This window comes from Notothenia coriiceps, unplaced genomic scaffold, assembly GCF_000735185.1.
Source record: "Notothenia coriiceps isolate Sejong01 unplaced genomic scaffold, NC01 NC01_scaffold00001515, whole genome shotgun sequence".
Taxonomy (NCBI): domain Eukaryota; kingdom Metazoa; phylum Chordata; class Actinopteri; order Perciformes; family Nototheniidae; genus Notothenia; species Notothenia coriiceps.
Genome location: NW_011334216.1, coordinates 84,978 through 104,902, shown reverse-complemented (window position 1 = coordinate 104,902; position 19,925 = coordinate 84,978). Strand labels below are relative to the sequence as shown.

Here is a 19,925-nt window from a genome sequence, read left to right as displayed (position 1 = left end):
ACAGAACTCTGCCATGCCAAATAGGTATAACAATTGCTTAAACGGTATTTCATTTGTACAGGATTATTTACCTTTAGTGTTTTGAGGGCTTGTTTAAAATGCTTACAAGATTTAATTTTACATTTTATTTATTTTTTTACATTTTCACTACTTTTCAAAATGTGTTTTGTGTTTTTATATTTAGAAAAGGCCATAGTGTATATCTTTAGGTTCTTTGTTGTTCAAATATAAATTATTTTATCGTTTATTATGGCTTTGGATGATGACGCAACATTTTCACAACTCAATGATTTTAACAATAATTGAAAACCACTCTCTCTGCCATCAGTGTACACAGTGTACTATTTTTCTCTTCTTTTTTTACAGTGCTCATGAAAAGTAGATCCATGCAGTTCCCACAATTGTTATGCTAATGAGGCCCCTCTTCCATTGAGAAATCATTTTGTCAAGATCCACTCTCTTTGGATACAGAGGCTCTGTTTCAACTCTTTTTCCCATACATCCACTGAATGAATGATTATGAAGCCCTATTAAATACCCGCAGACACTGTAAAGCCTCGATGAACAGATTAAAGAGCTTTGCTCTGCCACTCACACACACATGCTCGGATGCAGGTCTCAAGTTGTATTTGTCCATACATTGTTATTAATTGAAGTTATTATATTTGATTTGATTCCAAACATTTAAGATGAGCAAAATAAAAGGTATGAACATATCAGCATGCAACACTATCACATGCACTTTCACCATGCTTCACATAGTTATTCAGTCCTGCATAAATACATATAAATGTATTTTATTAATTGATATACCTCCTTTTATTCTTAATATCTCCACTCAAGGCGCATTAATAAATCCCTACACCTCACTTTTTAAGTCTACAAATGACTTATTAATATTTGTACACGCCTCACATATTTTCATGTATGAATGATAACTTCTGTGCACACATGCTGCCAGTGAAGAGATGTCCATTGTTTGAGTGAAAGTGGTCATTTTCACATCATTGTAATGCACTCAGACACATTAAAGAGATGGACTGCAGTGTCCCGGCAGCCCGAGGGGAGGGGACCACCCACCACGCAGTTTGGTCACTTTTTGGTCTCTTCATGTCTCTCCCCCTGACTGTTGTTTGGTTGGATGTTGCGAGATATCAGCAGAACCTTTTTTTTTTACTCAATTCCAATTAATGTTATGAAAGTCATGGCGGATGGGAAAGTCCTCCCTGTTTAAAACGCGTTGGTCTGCTGTTATTATCGGATATAGTGACGCACGGTGTTGCTACAGACAGCTGGGCAGACGGGGGCTTGAGTGCCCCCTACAGTCTTTAATCGGAAAATACAATATATAAGGTATATACATCAAAACAAGCAGCCTTGTTCCCTGCCCGCCTCCCACAATTTCAATTTGCTTTATTGGAATGAATCTGTGTTGCCAACGCAAAGGAAAGAACTAGCAAAAGCTAAAGGAAATAAGAAACATAAACGGAAAACTGATAATAACCTTCACAATCACATTCCATATCCAGACACACTTTGTCTACCTTTCCTTGGAATTTCATTATTTAAGTAGGCCTACAATCACAATGGTGATTGTCAGCACTACAGTGGAAATAAGTAGAAGTTTTATTTTTCAATTTTATACATCAAATATTATTTTTTTCTATACTTTCTCATCTCTTTGTAAAACCTGTTCAAATGTGTACTATGTATAAGGTTTAATGTGTAAGTACAATTGAACACACCAGTTGAAAAGGCTGTAACCTATTATCAAGTCTGTTTGAACTTTTTACAAGCATGCAATTATAATTTGGTTTTACAGAAACTGGGCCAGACCAGACAGTCATGCATTGCATGTTAAATGGACTGTAAAAAACATGAGATTAAGCTTCAGAACAGACAAAAGAACAAGCCTGAACTTGCATCTGTAGAAATATCTCCCCTTATTTTTCGGTCTTGTTGAGTTTCTGGGTGTTGTGCTGGTTAAGGCTTAAATGTCATTAGGCCCGCCTTTGTATGGTATAATAACTCTAAACATCATGGGAACAGATTTCACAGAAAACCTGCAGCAAAGTATTCAGAGTGATGGTCACTTTTGGTATTCACTAACAGATGCAATAAAAAAAAGTGCTCTAATTTGATATTGTTCTTTTATATGAATATAGTATATCATTCTGAAATGCAATTGATGGATTCAAGGATTCAAAGGCTTTAATGTCATATGCACATTATACTGTGAAGAAATGGCAATGCAAATCTTAAGTCCTGAGCTCTTCCAACAATACAACATAGTTATATAAGACATAAAACAATACAAAAAAATAGTGCAAGAAGAAACAGAGGAGAATAGAAGAGTGCAGATTATGTTGCAGACTAATTTGCAAGTAATGCAGATGAAGATGAAGTAAACCATATATATGTCAGGAAAATAAAAAAATACAATAATCCAAATAATACAGAGAATGTTATAAGAGACCAAGTAAATGCAGGAGTCTATATGCAAATAGAATATGATATAAACAAGAACATAATTTAAAATACAAAAATACTGTTTATTACAGTGATAACTGTTTGATAAATTAATTGCAAGATACAAACAGATGAATGCTTTATGGAGGCACTTAACAGAGTTCAGGTGTTTAATAGTATTATGGCCTGTGGGATGAAACTGTCCCTGAGTCCGGTGGTTTTAGTCCTGATGCTGCGGTACCGCCTGCCAGACGGCAGCAGACAGAACAGTTTGTGGCTGGGATGGGGGTCTTTTGTAATCCTGAGGGCTTTCTTCCTGAGCCGCTGGGAGTAAAGATCCTCCATGGATGGCTCTGTAAAGCCGATTGAGGGCGGTGCAACTGCCGTACCAGGCTGTGATGCAGCCAGTCAGGATACTCTCTATGGTGCACCTGTAGAAGTTGCAGAGTATCTTGGAGTCCATGTTGAACCTCCGCAGCCGGCAGAGGAAGAAGAACCGTGTTGAGCTGTTTTGCTGATGGTAATTGTATGAGAAGTCCATGTCAGGTCCTCAGTGATGTGGACACCAAGGAACCTGAAGCTGCTGACTCTCTCCACAAAATAGTCCCATTCCTGTAATCCACAATCAGCTCCTTGGTTTTGCTGACGTTGAGATGGAGGTTGTTATCCTGGCACCAAGATATCAGGGTTCTGACCTCCTCTTTGTGGGCCGTCTCGTCGCCTTCGGTGATCAGGCCGATAACGGTGGTGTCATTGGCAAACTTTACGATGGTGTTGGAGCTGTGTGCTGACACGCAGTTTTGTGTGAGCAGGGGGTATAGGAGAAGGCTGAGCACGCAGCCTTGAGGGGCTCCGGTGATAAGAAAGGAGGACACAAGTCCTAGTTGCTTCTACTGGGCACATTTTGGTTTTAGTGACACTTAAATATCAGGACTGACATGTCCAAATGAAGTGTCAGTGTTTTCCTCTCTCTGTTTTCATCACCTAATACCCACTGGCTTAGAAATGCCACAAGAGCCCCTCCTCAAATGACCACAGTTCTTTTGTCCTTTTTTTTTAACTAGAGAATCTTTCTGCACACAGCTCCTCAAAAGGCCTCCCTCTGCTGCTGCAGGCATCACCATACACCAAAGCGGAGCATATATCTCTCTGTGTCTATTTTGTGTAAGATGAAGCATGACTCTATATGGCAGCACATTCACATGACTGTTTACATCTCCTTGTAGAAATGCTAAAGAATATATGCATATGAAACACAAGAAACCTGTAGTTAAACCACAACAATGTCATCACTGATAGGATAGGGATTCTTTAAATGAGCTATTGGGCTTCCTCCACCTTTTGGAGCAAGTCCCAGCAGGTTGACTGAACGGCAAAACCAGACATGCCCGGGAAAGAGGGGCAACTGAACTCACATCAATAATCCCTAGAGCTTTTTTCCCCTAGTCTTTGGCAAGGGAGATAGAAGGACATTTAATTAATAACCGTTTGATTGCAGTAGCCAGCGACTAATACGTAATACAAATATAATCTACAGGCTTTTCTCTTATTCAAGGACGCTATTTAATGAAATAGGACCTAAAGCAAGAGTTCAGGGTAGAGTCAACTTCAACAAAAAGCTGGAAGGCCTCTGGCTCACCTTGTTTAGCCAGTAGGTTGAGTCTAATGCACAAGATATAATCGTCCTTTCTACAGCCATCAAAGAAAGACAAACACACCTTCAGCGTTGCGACACTGCTCTCTATAAACCGTTTCCGGTCCCCAGTTCTATTTACGGACTGCCTTGTGTGTCACTGATGAAATACTCACACTGCTGAAGTTGCTGAACACACTGCACCCAGTCAGTTTATCAGTAGGTTGACAAGAAGCTTTATTTCATTCGCTGTCAGGCACAGAAAGTTAGTTTTACTATATCAAATAAATACAGAATGAGATAGCTTTGAAAATAAAATCTAATCTTGTACAAGGACTATTATGAGGTCAACTTTGGCCATGTGTCAATTATATGAAGGGATTTATTTTGATTAGTAAAGAAAAAAAATTGGAAGCTACAATAATTTTCAAAGGCACATAGAATTAATTGGTTATAGTATACTGCTCAATAAATATATATGTTTTATCCACAAGTTTTTGTCGAAGGAAGATGGAAAAATTAAAACATAAATGTATCTCTCTAACTTGATAGTTACGTTTAGTCTAGTTTCTCTGATACGGTCCTTTGCATTCCCTAGATCCAGAATACTCAAGCAGTTATAGATATATTGAGTTTTAAACAGACTAAACGTATTAGTTTATTATTAACGAGTAATAAAGTCTGGTGATGCAGTATGACAGGGTATGTATATAACGCACAGAAGGGAGGGTAGACCACCGTGGATCACGCATGCTGTCAGTCAGAATTTCTTCTGGTTTCGAGAGCGGTTGTTTGCTGAGGATGAGCGATTCTTGTGATGGGTTGTGAGTTTCCCTTCCCTTGTCTGAAAACAGTAGAAGAAGGTTAGCACACTAACATGTTTGACGAATTATGTGTTGAGTAATTCACACTCACAGGGGGAGCATCAAGAAGTACGAGGCCACGCGTGCCAGCATTACCACCAATTTGCTCCCGCACACCTACACACAGAAACACACAGGAGGGTTATTACTGAATAGAATGACCCAGATCACAATCATGTGTAGTGAACAACATCTGCTCTAACACAAACAGCCTTTTTGAAGTGCTTACAGTACAGCTGGTGGTTGAGTCTGTCCAGAGAGAGGAGGATTTTCTGCTCCTCCAGAGATATGTTGTTTGGTCCCTGCTGTTGGCTGCGCTGCTGCACTGTGCCAGGCCTCTGTGTTTGGGCTGTTTCCATGGCAGCGACGAGGTCTGTTTCTGCCAGAAGTTGTCCAGCATGTGCCAGGTGTAACTGGGCTGCACTCAACAAACCTGAGAGAAGAGTCGAAGTCACACTGCTGGCATGAAATCGCACTTATTCTCTTTTTTAATGCATTCATGTGAAAAGTGCAGCTGTGGTGCTGTCTTTCTAGAGGTCTGGTGTTCTTTTTGTACCCGAAAAATGATTGAAAATGGGCTCAGACTTTTCATTTTACTTACAAATAATAGTACATTTGGAAACTTTGGGTTCTTTTTGGCTATACATTTACACATGCAGGAGAAATTCATATTACCGAAGGTTTTTGTAATACTGCTGATTATAGAAATTGAAAAGTGAGATTGAACACTCATAAAAACGTCTCCAAAGAACAAAGTACCTTCTTCTGCAAAGCCCAGGTTATTAGTAAAGGAAAATGGTCTGAGAGGCTCTGTGGTCCCCTTTGTTGGCTGCAACAAACAAACAAAACAAATATAAGTCTCAGATTAACTTTAAGTAAAGTTAAGTAGTCTATATTACACAGCAAGCCCTCAAGGTGATATGAATAAACTCCAAAACAGGTAGAGCAAGTTGTAAACAAAAACATTATGCATCAACGCTTATTATTTGTAAAACGCTGACGACTCAAGTCCATCCAGAAAGACTCGTCTCGAGAAGCATGAATCGTGTCAGTTTTACCAACAGCAAAGGACAGCATGAAAGGGACTGCATGAGTGATTTAACAAGTTCAAACACACCCTTTAACTGATCTTTAGCAATGATTCTCTCCCTTCCTCCCCACAGGGCAGCAGCATGCATGTACCTGAGGAAGCCTTCTGTTCCCTGAGCCAGGAGGCGCTCTGCTCGGCTCCACGCAGGGCTTCCTCACACCTCGCCCACTGTCCAACGCCTGTTTTCGGAGCTTGTTTTTTTCTGAAAGTAGACATATTTGCTTAAATCATTTAAATAGCAGCAACATAAATATGTCAACACAACTGATGTTAATTGATATGTTGTGAGCCCAGGCTCTGGGGTTCTCTAAAGAGGATACATAACTAAATAGTTTCCATCTTTAGCCTGCAATAAATAAGATGAGTGAAACCACAAAAGATAGGCTTTCATCCTAACCCCAATATCTATGCAACAACATTCATAGGGTTGGCAATCGGTGGTTTCACAATCATATTTAGAAAATTAGAAAAAGACCCCCCTTTACTGTAATGCAGCCATTAAAACCTGGAAATAATAACTTCTATATCACATTACGGATATAATATCGATATATTGCACAGCTCTATTTAAGCTTGTGAAAAATAACTCATGTGTGCAGCATTTTTCCTTAATATGCAAGAAAAGGTACCACTTCATAACACAGCACTGCAACTGTTGTTCTCTGTTTTGTTAGAGCTTTTGTTTCACGTGTCAAAAATGATATTGCAAGCTGAACAGAAAAAAATTCGCAGCACGATGTGGATCTGTTCAGCTGCACATTTTGACCACTAGCGCAGGGATCTATAGAGGCCACAATTAAGTTAACACGCAGTGTTTCCCACAGAATTCTATTTGTGGGGGCACCGCACCGCACACCCCCCCCCACCCCCGGCAAGAAAAGCCAAAGGCCTCTTAACCTATTCGGGTGGCCCACGCATCCACCCCCCCCTCAAATAAGAAAATACATGCGAGTTCATGGCTACTGTAGACAACGTTCTTGTTGCTCTGTGTTGCAATGTTAATGAGTGAGACACCGGAGTTGAGGATCCGTGGGATTTATTCTCCCAAAAATATAATTTACAATTTAGGCATTTAGCAGACGCCTTATTTCAAAGCGTCTTACAATGACCAATTACAGGGACGTTCTCCCTGCAGTAACTGAGGGCTAAGTGCCTTACTCAAGGGCACACTAGTAGTGGTGTTCCAGGCGGGATTTGAACTCGCAACCTTCCGATCATCAGCCCACCTCACTATCCGATTAGACCACCAACATTTTTTTAATTATTATTATTTTCTTTTTTATGAGAACCATTTGTGGCGGACGATATTTAATTGTGGCAGCCCGCCACAAATAAATCAATGTATGGGAAACACTGAACACATTATAAGTACAATCTTAAAAGCATGCTTATTTATTGGGCAAATCTGGCTCTGATCCAATGTCTGATCTCAGCAGTAGACGAGATAATAAAGAAGCTCCGTACTTCTGATAACTCTGATAGTAACATGGGTCAGATTGGCACTGGCTGGACGCAGACAACAGGCCATTGTGAGGCAGGAAGCTTTTAGGGTCGACTAAGTCCACTTTTCCAGTATTACTGGCTTCCTTTTCTCTGGAAAGGTTAGTAAGACTTTAGTGACTTTAATAGCAAAACATGCGATGACGCAAATAGAACAGCATGTCTGTTATTATAAGGATCATTTTCATTAATTGTAGCACATAAAGTGTGGTAAAGCAGACCCAGCCGATGATGCAGCGATGAGAAATAGCTTTCTAGTAAAAGAGGATTTATTGGGAATCTGTAACAAATTGGCAGTGACACAAACATCGTGCAGTGAAGTTCCTTTTATAATGTGGAAAGGAGATTGGTTGCAGATAAAAAGAGTGATTCAATTAATCACTGGGCTTTTTGCTGTGTTAAAGTTGAGGGGAAACGGCATGTTAATAAATGACACATCTCTGTAGACATACACACCTAGCCTAAGCTGCAATGTGGGGCTGTCAGCCAAAATACACATTACCTTCCTTGGTGGCTAAGGCCGTGCGGACACCGTGCCAGAGCTGTGAGATCTCCTCATCTGTGGGAGTGCAACCTAAACACAGGCCTTTCTCATTGTACACCATCCCTCTTCTCCTGCTGCAGCCCTGCGCCTCCTGGGGAGCTGAGTTCATCGGGCCCTTCGTGTTGCCCTTTGAGACGGGGTAGGTATACGAGGGGGGCATCGGTGTGTACGCAACAGTGCTTTCTGCTCTAATAACACTATGTGTGTGAGGGGAGAGAAAGCCTTCCGAGTTGTCTTGGGCCTGCTCTAAAGCTTGTTTACAGTTGACACCAGCCTGATCCATGCCATATGGAGTCGTAGCAAGGCACAACAACTTTTCTTCCACTGATTCCATCCTAGGAGGTGGGCGGGGCATCATGATCTTCCCTTGGGTTTTGGCAATCTGACTCACCTCGGTGGCAGATTGAGGTCGTATGACGGTGCCCTTTCTGGCTCGAGAGGAAACAGGACCCGCTCCGGCCCTGGAGGAGCGCTCTCTCCGAGGGACCTTGGGGCCACCGGTCCTGGTGCTGTCCTTGACCTCCTCCGCTCGTTCCTGGGCCAAGCTGACTTGAACCCCAACATCTGCCCACGCTTGTTTTGTAAAGTGATAACTAGTGGAGGCTGCAGGGGTCATCCCGGGTCCAGGCTTGGAAGCCCCTGAGACTGAGCTGAGGCTTAGCTGGTGGTCCTCGGAGATGTTGTATGACGGACGAAGATTTGATTTGCCTTTCATCTGTTTCATGATGTGCCCCTCTTTGTCCTGTGTGTCCACATGCACCTCATCAAACCAACGAAGCTTCTTTTTGACACTGTTGTTGCCCTCTTCATCTTTCGTTTTTGACCTGGTCAATTCAACACTATCTCTGATCGCTAAAGCTACTTGTTTTGTAAACATCACATGACCGGAGCCTAATGCACACGCTGGATCTCCTGACATATACTTAGACTGCTTTTTAAGGATTCCTTTAATGAATCTGACTTCATATACTGAACGAGATGTCCTCACTGAAACAGGCCATTTTTGTGTTTCCACTTCAGGACATTTAAGGCACTTCATGTCTGATTGAATGTTGGACAAGCATGCGTGTTGCAGCGATGCTGCATTCATGAGCTTCTGAGTTTTGGGGTCTTGGTTTAAAACCTTATTGAGGTTGTTTATGGAAGCACTAGACGGTTTCTGGGAAGAATGATTTAGGCGTTCTTTTCCTGTTTGCTGAAGTATCTCTTCTTGCGAGGCATTATCTGTTGTGCTATCGTTTAAGTACATATTGGGCTTTGGGAGAGCCCCAAACAAAGAGTCTTTGCTGTTGCCACTTTTGGCAGGCACAATCATTTCTGTAGCTGATGGACGTTTGAAGTGTTTGTCATCATGGACTTCCTTCTGCCTGAGATTCAACAGGGCCTCTTGTTTAGGACAGGAAGTATCAAGTGCCGTGTTGCCAGGAGCGTCTCTCTTTGTAAGGATGATGTTGTCACTGGGACTGTTTTGAGAGGAGTCTCCCTTAAAGTGCTCTGGGTCGGCACTAATCATTTCACAAAGAGTTAATAAGTTAGAGTTGTGCTGAGCAGACTCCGTTTTTGATGTTCGCTCGTCAGATGTGAACCCCCATGAAGTTCTAGAAAAGTGCATCTTATTATCAGGCCCTCCAGAGTCATCATCTTGTTTTTGCTGATATTGATGAAGATCACCAAGATGCATCGTTGTTGAGAATGACGTTGGGTCAGAATTTGGTAACAAATCCTTTTGTTTGTTTTGGTCTGGATGGGGCTTCTCTGATTCAAGGAAGAATGACGGATAGGAATATTTTGTGCTGTGGTTGGGGTCTTCATTCTCCAAACTGTCCTTACTGGAAATGCTGTCAGAATTAGCGCTATCAGAGAGTTGGCTGTCCTGGAATATGGAAGAGAGGTAGAAGAGAGAGATTAGATATGAAATTATTTACATTTTACATTTCACAATCTAGTAAAAGCTGTTTGTGTTTCCATGATAGAGCTAATGTACATCTTAATAGGCATTGTCAAGGCTAAGATACACATTTGTATCCACTGTTCTAATTTTTAATAATCTCACAGAAAAGTTTTGCAGGTTTACTTTCGTTCAGATGTTGTTTTTCAAAGAGGATAAACACTTTATTAAATCCTATGTCTGTGCGAATAAAGGGAATGTTCCTTTTACACCTAAACTGTGCCACGTGTTTTAAAGTGTAATAATTCTGTCATTTGAAACAGAAAAGCGATTGAAAGTGATTATGTTGGAGTCTGTACATTTGTTGGGCTGTAGTTACTGTGTTCATACATTGTTTGTGTCAAACAGTGAACATATCTAAATGGAAAGACTTGTAAACCTGTCAAATAAACCGACGGGTTTCAGATTATGATATACTTAAAAACGGTCATTTAAGGGCAGGTGTCCGATGTAAAATGTGCACTATGAACAAGGTTTGGTGCAAATATCTGTAATCTTTGAAAACATAGATACTACTTTCTGCATATACATTCAAGTCCCACTCTAACAAACATCAGCCCTGTGTTGCCTCTTTATAATGAAAGCAGATACTATTTAACAAAAGCAAAAATTGTGAATCTCTGTCACAAATAGAACAACTATTTTAACATTTCACCAGAGGGTGCTGAAGGCAGCAACAAACGGTGGTGTTCCTGGTGCAGAACAGGGACACTGCTGCCCCCTAGGGGTCTTATTGTGAGATAAAAAAAAGGCCTTTGTGTTGCCTAAAATGGTAGTCAATCAAATACCTAAAACGGTCAATAATAAACATTCATAAATTGCAGTGTGGTTATAAAATGGGTTGTATCACAAATAATTACTTCACAATGGTCAGCCCATTGAAATACAGTATTAGTGGGTGTTTGTGTGTTTGTGTGTTACAGTATCTTACAACAAAAATAACCCAAACATTTTTTTGGGGTAATACAAATTGGATTGTCTTATAATAACCAAGGCTGACTTACACTTATTCTGGAAGATGCCAGCCAAGATGTATGTGTTTCCTCCACAGTCAAATACAAAAACAAGTAACATACCTGATGACTGAGATCTTGCTGGTTCTCTGGTGACTTCTCAGTTTGTGGGCTGTCCTTGAAGCAAGTCATGCTCTGCTCCTGAAGCAGTTTAGTGTAGGCCTTCACAGCAGAGAGGGCTTTGCGGTGGGAGGATTTAAACACTGTGGGGGGCTTCGGGGAGGGAGAGCAGCTTCTTTAAGAGAAACAAAACAACATTAATACATTACATTCAAGCCATTAAAAAAGGACTACACCAAAGGTACATTACAAGTAAAATGTCGCCAGAATTTCCCAGAATGAAGTTTAAATCCAACAGCAGTGCCTGGGCTATTGACATGTAGGACAAATTAGATTTATATAATTATTAATCTAACTTTTTTACCTGCTAATGTTAGAGTTGCTGGACAGGAAAGAGGACTGCCGGGTGTATGAACTCAACGCGCCTTGGATTTCATTGAGTGCATCTTCAATATTCGGGATATTTCTTCTGAAAGCTTAAACATCACAAAAAGGAAAACATTACAAGGCTATCAAGGCTGTTAATCCTCTATTCTAATTCTGTAAGACCCATCACTAACATTGTCTGCGTCTCTGTGAGGGAGGTAAATGGGCTCTTTGGAAGCGCTCAGTTGCGTCCTGCACTCGCTGTCTGCGTTGCTTCAGGATGTTATCGATCAGCCGTTGCTCCTGCGCGTCCCGCTGCTTCCTTCTGTCCTCCAGAGCCCTGAGCCATGACAAAGAAGGGGCATGAAGACGAGGTGTATTTTAAGTTATTAAATGTAATCTGGCCATGTTTTGGACACAGAAACCTGAGTCTGTTCATGGAGATATGTTTTCGACAGTCATTAATAAATTAAAGCTATCACTCACTACTGGGTTTACAGAGCAAGACAATCAAAAACATCAACAGGGTCAACTGAGGGCAGCATTTGGTTTTTCTTTCAGTAGGTACAAATGTTTGGAGGTCCATGTCAACAGGAAGTGAACATTTCAAGAGAGCGAGAATACAAAAAAGCTTTTAGTTGACATATGAAATGTTCTATAAAAGTAAACATACTCTTTATTATGCTTTATTTATTATATAATACATTTTTTGAATGCATCTTATTAGTACTTTAAAGTGGAAACCCCTACATTATGAACAATATGGAATTTAATGTGATACTAAAAAGGCATGAGTGTGCGCTGTAAAAAAACATTTGTCCTTATAATTTAAAATATGCATAACTCTATGATATTACTGCTGGTTAAACTGGAATGAAATTGGGCAAATATTGGCTTTAAAATGGAGCTGTCAGAATATCACATGTTAACTATATAGATGATTGTGGCCAAAATAATGCATGGTAACAATATCATACTATAGAACATTTTAATAAATAAATATTACTATCTGTCATTTCCACCCTTAACTTTGTCTATTGTGTGTTGTCTCTATTTTGGAAAAATGAATTACACCAAACATACGAGTGCTGAGTGGGGAAGAGAGAGTGCTGAGTGGGGAAGAGAGAGTCTGAAACCATAACCGTGCAAAAGAACAATTACACTAATGGACAGGGAAAAGGCAACCAGGCGAACTGATAAACAGAAATCCACAGGGCTAAAGATTGTATCGAAGCAATAAGGTATTATTTAGGTTCCCAGCATCAGTGTTGTTAGACAATATATTATATTGAATACTATATTCATCCGAAAGTCTGTAAAAGTTTGCATACTTAAATTGTTTTTTTAAAAGTTAAAACAAAAACAAGTTAATGTATGTTTTAAAGAGATAGTTTGTTTAGACCGATTCATATGTCCCTCCTTTAAATTGAACAAATATAATATGTGGGTCATTTTGTTCTTGTACAGACATGTGTTAAGCTCTTTAAAAAGGCACTTTAATTATGTAAAGGCATTATGATCACCTGAATATTACACAATAAATCCGACCTCCACCTACAGCTCTCCTTGCATTAACCCACTATTGCAAGCTCCTAGTTTAAAGACAGCAACATTTACTTTTAGCTTCTGTTGTGGAAGCACACATTTAGAAAGTTATTAATATCTGTTAGGGATTTTAGCCTCACGCGGAGCTCAGTTTAGCAGGTTTAGCTGTCAGAGGGGGGACGCTGCAGTCACTGCTATGGCCCACAGTGACCCGCGGTGCCCATAGATCTATTTCTAGGTCTAGACTGCAAAAGCCTGTCAACACCATCCATCCTGCAAAGGTGCTTAGCCCAGGACAGAACCATAAGCTGTCCAGGGGGTGCACTCTAGGCCACTCCAAAAAAAAAGAAGTGTCTGCTTGGGCAGGTCTGGGCTGCAGAATGCATACACAAGTTTGACCTGAGAGGACATCAAATTAAAACAGAAATGCATAGTTAGTAAACAATAAACTGACTTCCTTCGTCGGTTGGTTTCTGTGGAGAACTTGCGAGATCTGGATCTGCATAACTTCTGCTCTTCAACCAAAAGTTGTCTCTCATCTTCGAGGCCTCCCAACCTCGAATTTCTGGAAGTGCAAAGTTAAGGGGGGACGTTTGAAATACCAGAGTGTACATGTGTTACCTGAATGTAACCTTCAGCTTGAGAGAATTAGCTGACTGTATCATGAAATATAAATCGACTACATTTATTTGAGTTGGTTTAAATTATTAATACAACATTAAAAATCGAATAAATGGTGATGTATTATACCGTTTTCTTTAACCTATAGGCCTATAGTAAAAAATAAAACCTAATATTTTACAGCTGCAACATAAAAGTATCACATTAATTCATCAATATTTATAAATCTGTATGGACCTACATTACCTCTTAAATTAATTATTATGCATGCTGTTTACTTTTGGTAGTCGTTATTAATGTTATACTAAATAAAGTTACATTTTGAATGCAGGGCTTTTATTTTAAAACGTGGTAACGTGAGGCTGTTGCTACTTTTACTTAGCTTCTATACATTTACACAGGTGTATCTAAGGTAGACAAGTAAAACACATTTCTAAAATAACTCAGCAGCGTAAATAACTTAATGTTTAAAGGATACGAGTGGTAGAAGAAGTTGCCCTGAACAACTTGCATCCTCCAAGGCTGCTGCAGCTTGTTGACGCCTGACAGACATGCAGGTTAGCTGCTAGCTGCTAACTTGGCTTCTTGGGTCTTGAAGATACGTCCGCAGTACTCCGTTCAAACTCCTTCAACCATTTTCAGGGCGAAGATAAACATGCAGAGAAAATGTTAGACCCCACATTCCACTAACTTTTCGTGAATGGTCGTTTAAAAAAAAACTCAGAAATAATTCGGCTTAGCTGTCACTTTTATAGTGTCTGTCTGTGTGTACAGTCCCTCCGTGATAGCAACCGAGGACGCAGTTCCTTGACAACGGGGAGAGTGGAGGGTATTTACCATTTACCCGCCATGGCCAGCAGAGGGCTGCTGGTTGCATTCAAGTACACCTGGAAGTATCGTAAAATGTACATATCAACAACAGCAAGTGTGAGAACAGAGAAACAAATGATTAATGATGGTTATTTTTAGCACTAAAGTAGGCTACATTGGAACATCCCATCATTGTTTTCAGCTCCTTACCGACCTAATAATCAACGGTTTTTTGTGTTTGACCAATTTGACTAAAACTGTTCTCTGCCCTCTTATATTCAGGCTAAATCGGCATTAAAATTCAGTAACATACGTTACTGAAAAAAATAAACATATAAAGCCTAAATATAGGCCTATAATGAAATAAAATCTGAACGTTTTTCAGCCATATTTCATATGTTCTAGCTACATACATATTTACGAAATGTCACATATTTATTTATCATAATTGTTTTTGCATAGCACTATATGCTTGGAGAAAATGCCTATAGGCTAAGGATGTGTTGTTTTTACATTTAATAGCACAATGAATTAAGAGGATCTATGAAAGCTTTTTTCCAGATTGTTTATGCTGACCTATAGACATAAACCACGTAGCCTACTGCTTAAAAATAATCCATTGTAAGAGGGGACCAACACCAGAGTATTAGGAGTGGTCTCGCCTGCAGCCGGCACATTGATAGTCTCTTCACTTCATCCTCAAATTATGGCACTGCCCGTTAGGTCAGTGGATTTCTGCTGTTCCAAAATCCTCTATTAGTTTGACAAAGTGCTTTAATATCTTGGTTTGGACGGCTTAACGGGAACATTTATGGAAAATCAAGGAAATTAAACAGTTTATATAATATTCAGCACAGTTCCCACATTTGCTAATATCCTGTAGTAGAAAACACACAGTAAAGCTAGAAAACCGCCCACTGGGCGTGCAGAGGCAGCACCGTGAAAGACCCAAGGTGGGACGCAGTCAGTCGGACAGGTGGTCAAGAGGCAGACAGGAGCCGGGGATGCAGGAGCAGATGGACACTTTTGATCGTAGTTTCGGGTTGTAATGTCTTGATGAAGTGAAACTGAAGGCATTTGGCGCATAAGTCTCCTGTGAGGTGAGTAAATCATCCTGTTAGAGTTTTTATTTGATATTCATGTGACGCATATTATGCACACTGACATTTCGTGCTTTATTTCCAAAAATCAATTGAGATATGTTGGAGTTTATTTAGGCTTCTAAGGTAAAGCTTCAGGCCCATGATATTCCTAAAAGGACAAACAGAGTGAGACAGTGATCTCATCCTGCAGTGTCTCATTCTTTAAATCTCCTTATGTGCACGTCCTTGTCACTGATGTCCTCTGGCTTCTCTGCATGAGGAAGTAGACATGTTTCAGTTTCTACAAATGTTTAGTGATGATATCATATGCAAAACACACATCTCAGCCAGCAATGCAGAATAATCTCATATATTTGAAATTGTATCACTAAAGTTTGTGCATGTTGTTGGTTTTCTATCTCCCTTATCACCCAGTTGCCTGTCATGATGAGGAAGAGCAGCAGCACAAATAAACAAGGGATTCTCAGAAACTCAGGCAGAGCATTGAGGCATTGAGCAGCTGCTTGTACCATTTTAAAGGATAAAACGACTACAGCAGACGTGTTATTTTGAAATATCCTATCAATCAATTTTTGTTGTGATTTCCGCACCTTCTCTGGCTGAACAGCCTGACACCACTTTATTTTATTCCGCCTCAGCTGGTATAGATGCAAAATATAAGTAATTTGTCTGTATAACAACAAATTATGTATAAATGGCATGCACTCATCACATTGCTCAGTTATGTAAGATCTTATTAACACTAATTATGATTGAATGAAGGGAAGTTGTCCTCATCTATCATTATCTTTGTTAAAGCAATTAGCTTTGGAGATAATCACGTTATTCAAATGCATTTACTGAATGTAAAGTACATTTACTAATTGGACCAAGACACAAAATACAATTAGTGTAAGTGATGGTCACTTTAATAATGTGGTGTGGTTATATCGCAATGAATGAAGTAAACATCATACAGTACTTGAACATATTACAAGTTTATCGACATTATTGTATAATATTCCGGAAATGCCAAATTGATTTGATCAACTCTCTGGCAGAGGGTGAGTAGATGGACAGTGTGAGGCCATGAGATGAAGGAGAGCAGATGATGGATCTGTGGGAGATGTCACACATGTAGTGTGAGTTATAGCTCAGCTGAGACCGGCTGTCCAATGTCCATCCATTTAGCTCCGTGCTGTATCAGTCCCAAGGACATTTTTGGTAAAATAGATTGACCTTAAGGCTATTTACAAAAAACAGAAGACTCATTAAATAATGTGCTTGCTTAAAAAAATTATAGTAAAATCTTACACATCAAACATATGTCTGATTTGTATTAAGGGGGGAAATGGTAGAATGTTAGGCATACATTAATGAATGTACACAGATAAGGTATTGAGCCATTTGTTTACCTGTGTTCAGGCGGAGCAATGATCAGAGAGCCATGACGATGCAGCATGTCGTACACAAACCCCGGAAGCAGGTATTACGGGGAGCTGGTTACCTGTATCGTGCGGAGTCCTCCTTCTGCCTTTCCATGGCAGAGGAGCTTTTCTTAGATGCTGCAGAATATGGAAACATTCCTGAAGTGAGGCGGATGTTAGAGGAGCAGCCAGAGCTCAACATCAACTGTGTGAACTACATGGGCCAGAATGCATTGCAGCTAGCAGTTGCAAATGAGCATTTTGAAGTCACTAAGCTCCTGCTAAGGAGGAAAGACCTGGCTCGAATTGGAGATGCTCTACTGTTAGCCATCAGTAAAGGCTACATCCGTATAGTGGAAGCTTTACTGGGCCATGAGGCCTTCGCAGACGGACAGAGGCTGACAGATAGTCCCAGCCAGGTGGACCCACATGATGACTTCTTCGCCTATGATGAGGATGGCACACGTTTCTCTCATGACATCACCCCCATCATACTGGCTTCCCAGTGCCATGAGTATGAAATTGTGCATATACTTCTTATGAAGGGTTCCCGTGTACAACGCCCCCATGACTACTTCTGCCAGTGTAGGACCTGCAGCGAGCATCAGAGGCACGACTCATTCAGACATTCACAATCACGCATCAATGCATATAAATGTCTGGCCAGTCCTACTTATCTGTCCCTCTCCAATGAAGACCCGGTGATGGCGGCTTTGGAGATGAGCAATGAGCTTGAAGTTCTATCCAATATTGAGAAGGAGTTTAAGGTAAAATGTTTAATAACATATCAGGGAGAGCAGCTTCGTGCCGATTAAAGGGGCCCTATTATGCACATTTTCCGGTTCGTGTTTGTATTTTGTGCATCTACTGTGACATTTTTACATTCTTCTTACATCCTCATATTGCATAGCTCTTTTCACCCTCGGTCTGAAACCAGAGCCCACTCAGCTCTGATTGGTTAGCTGGCTGGCTCTGTTGTGATTGGTCAACCGTTTAGAGATGTCCCGCCACTTATGCTATCACGTACAATGTTTTAGAGCGCTAGCTAGACAATAGAAATGTGAGTGTAACATAGTGATGTCACTATGTCACTAAAGTTAACAAAGGAGTCCAAAGGAGAGAAACTCACACTGCATGGACCTTTGGATGTTAGCCTTTGTAGACCATTTATATGCACAAAAACCTACATAAGACACTAAAGGAAAGGTAAAACCCACAAAAGCATAATAAGGCCTCTTTAAAAGATTGCATTCTGCAGTCATGAAAGGAATTTATGTTTTATAGTTTGTTTTTATGCCATTCATAAAAGTGCTATAAATGTTTCCTCTGTCCGTTATAGAATGATTACAAGAAGCTATCCATGCAGTGTAAAGATTTTGTGGTGGGACTGCTGGATTTGTGTCGAAACACAGAGGAAGTGAAGGCCATCTTAAACGGGGACACTGAATCATGTCCAAGCCCAGAGACCTTGGGCAGACAAAACCTAATCAGGTTAAAACTTGCAATAAAGTATGAAGTTAAAAAGGTAAGCATGTGAGAAGAGCACTCACATTTTTTGTTTTATAACTGATGCACATGTTTTACATTTGATCTTTTTGGTTTTATGGAGTCTGCTGTCCCTAAATAATCCTTCTCAATTACTCTCCCTTTCTCTCAAACACAAACGCAAATGCCACCAATGGGGCAGTTTGTGGCACATCCAAACTGCCAACAGCAACTCCTCTCTATCTGGTACGAGAACTTGTCTGGATTACGTCAGCAGACCACAGCAGTTAAAATCCTTCTTGTTCTTGGTGTAGCGTTTGGACTGCCAATCCTGTCCTTTTTGTACTGGATAGCACCATCAAGTAAGGTCAGTTCCAAAAATTCATACTTAGTTTTAACTTAAAAGTTCTTATTCTGTAATCATTGTTTTGCACATCAGCCACAGAAACATTATACGTTTTTCTGTGGAGTGGCATTATTATTGTCACGATCTTGGTGTTATGTCACGGTTTTAGTTTTGTATGTTTGGGTTTATTTTGCTGTTCTGTTCTCCCTGTTTCATGTTTTCCTCCTTGTTTCTTGTCTGGTTCTTCTCCCTGTGTTTTCCTCCCTGTCGTTAGTTTCCCTGGTGTGTCAGATTGTCTAATTGTGTTCACCTGTTGCCCTTGTGTTTCTGCCTCCCCTGCCCGGCTGTTTCTCGTCTCGTGATTACCCCTCCCTGTATTTAGTCTCGTCTCTTCCTGTGTTTCCCTGTCGGTTCATTGTTTGTTTCTCCTGTGTCCCTTCATGTTGGTCACGATTGTTTGTGGTATGTTGTCTTCCTCGCGTTACTCATGTATATCCTTGCCATGTTTTTGTTGATTAGCTTTTGTTTAATAAAGCTCCCTTTTGTTTATAGACCTTTACTCTTTTTGTAGTCTGCTTTTGGGTCCAACCTTTGCCGCAATCCTTGACAGTGATTGTAACAGAATGAACCGACCAACAATGGACCCAGCAGATTTTTATTTTTATTTGGACTTGATCTCCCTAGAGTACACTCTTCAGTGTCATTATGCTGAGTGGAGTAGAACCTCGGATAAAAGGGACAAAGAGGCTGTCCTCAAAAAGGCACAAATGGAGGTGGACAACATGCCAGGGTTGAGAAGCTCGTTGCCTGAGTTCCTCAGAGTTTTTTCTCGTAGCCCTGAGTGCCAGTCTCCATTCTCTGACCCTTTCTTGGGATCCCGCCTGGCGTTTGGAGGTCCACGGAGCCTCCAAAAGACCTCTAAAAGACGCAAGGTCAGGAAGCTAGCTCGTACTCAGGTACCGGTCCCAGCAGCCATGGTTCCGGCTCCATTGCCGGCCCCAGCAGCCATGGTCCCGGCTCCAGAACCGGACCTTACAGCCATGTTTGCGTGCTCCAGTGCCGGCCCACACAGTCATGCTACCGTGCTCCAGTACCCTCCCACCACAGCCATGTTCCGTGTTCC

At 40.7% G+C, this 19,925-nt stretch overlaps 2 protein-coding genes across 2 annotated transcripts in view; one reads left to right on the top strand and one right to left on the bottom strand.

Moving 5' to 3' along the window:
- Nucleotides 1–3,079: 3,079 nt before the first annotated feature.
- On the bottom strand, nucleotides 3,080–14,415 carry cep126 (centrosomal protein 126). The gene is made up of 11 exons (XM_010791059.1): nucleotides 14,131–14,415; nucleotides 13,486–13,596; nucleotides 11,681–11,826; nucleotides 11,485–11,596; nucleotides 11,124–11,295; nucleotides 8,058–9,972; nucleotides 6,148–6,257; nucleotides 5,725–5,794; nucleotides 5,195–5,398; nucleotides 5,018–5,082; nucleotides 3,080–4,946 (listed from the first exon to the last, which is right to left on the bottom strand). Exons 1-11 carry the CDS (start codon nucleotides 14,163–14,165, stop codon nucleotides 4,863–4,865), a joined length of 3,024 nt encoding a protein of 1,007 aa, XP_010789361.1. The 5' UTR covers nucleotides 14,166–14,415; the 3' UTR covers nucleotides 3,080–4,862.
- Nucleotides 14,416–15,474: 1,059 nt separating this feature from the next.
- Nucleotides 15,475–19,925, top strand: part of LOC104962653 (short transient receptor potential channel 3-like) — a 12,679-nt gene continuing 8,228 nt past the window's right edge. The window contains exons 1-5 of the mRNA XM_010791110.1: nucleotides 15,475–15,562; nucleotides 16,970–17,738; nucleotides 18,311–18,496; nucleotides 18,659–18,818; nucleotides 19,487–19,758. Of these exons, the coding sequence (XP_010789412.1) occupies nucleotides 16,992–17,738; nucleotides 18,311–18,496; nucleotides 18,659–18,818; nucleotides 19,487–19,758 (1,365 nt within the window). The 5' untranslated portion in view covers nucleotides 15,475–15,562; nucleotides 16,970–16,991. The remainder of the gene's footprint in view (nucleotides 15,563–16,969; nucleotides 17,739–18,310; nucleotides 18,497–18,658; nucleotides 18,819–19,486; nucleotides 19,759–19,925) is intronic.

What these genes read in the sequence shown, in the direction of transcription:
- cep126 (XM_010791059.1), bottom strand. Translation starts at nt 14,165, where the DNA reads ATGCAAGTTGTTCAGGGCAACTTCTTCTACCACTC. An exon ending in GAAACCAACCGACGAAGGAA is followed by an intron (nt 11,827 to 13,485) that starts GTCAGTTTATTG and finishes GTCATGGCTCAG; the next exon opens with GGCTCTGGAGGACAGAAGGA. An exon ending in CCTGGGCTTTGCAGAAGAAG is followed by an intron (nt 5,399 to 5,724) that starts GTACTTTGTTCT and finishes CTCTTCTCTCAG; the next exon opens with GTTTGTTGAGTGCAGCCCAG.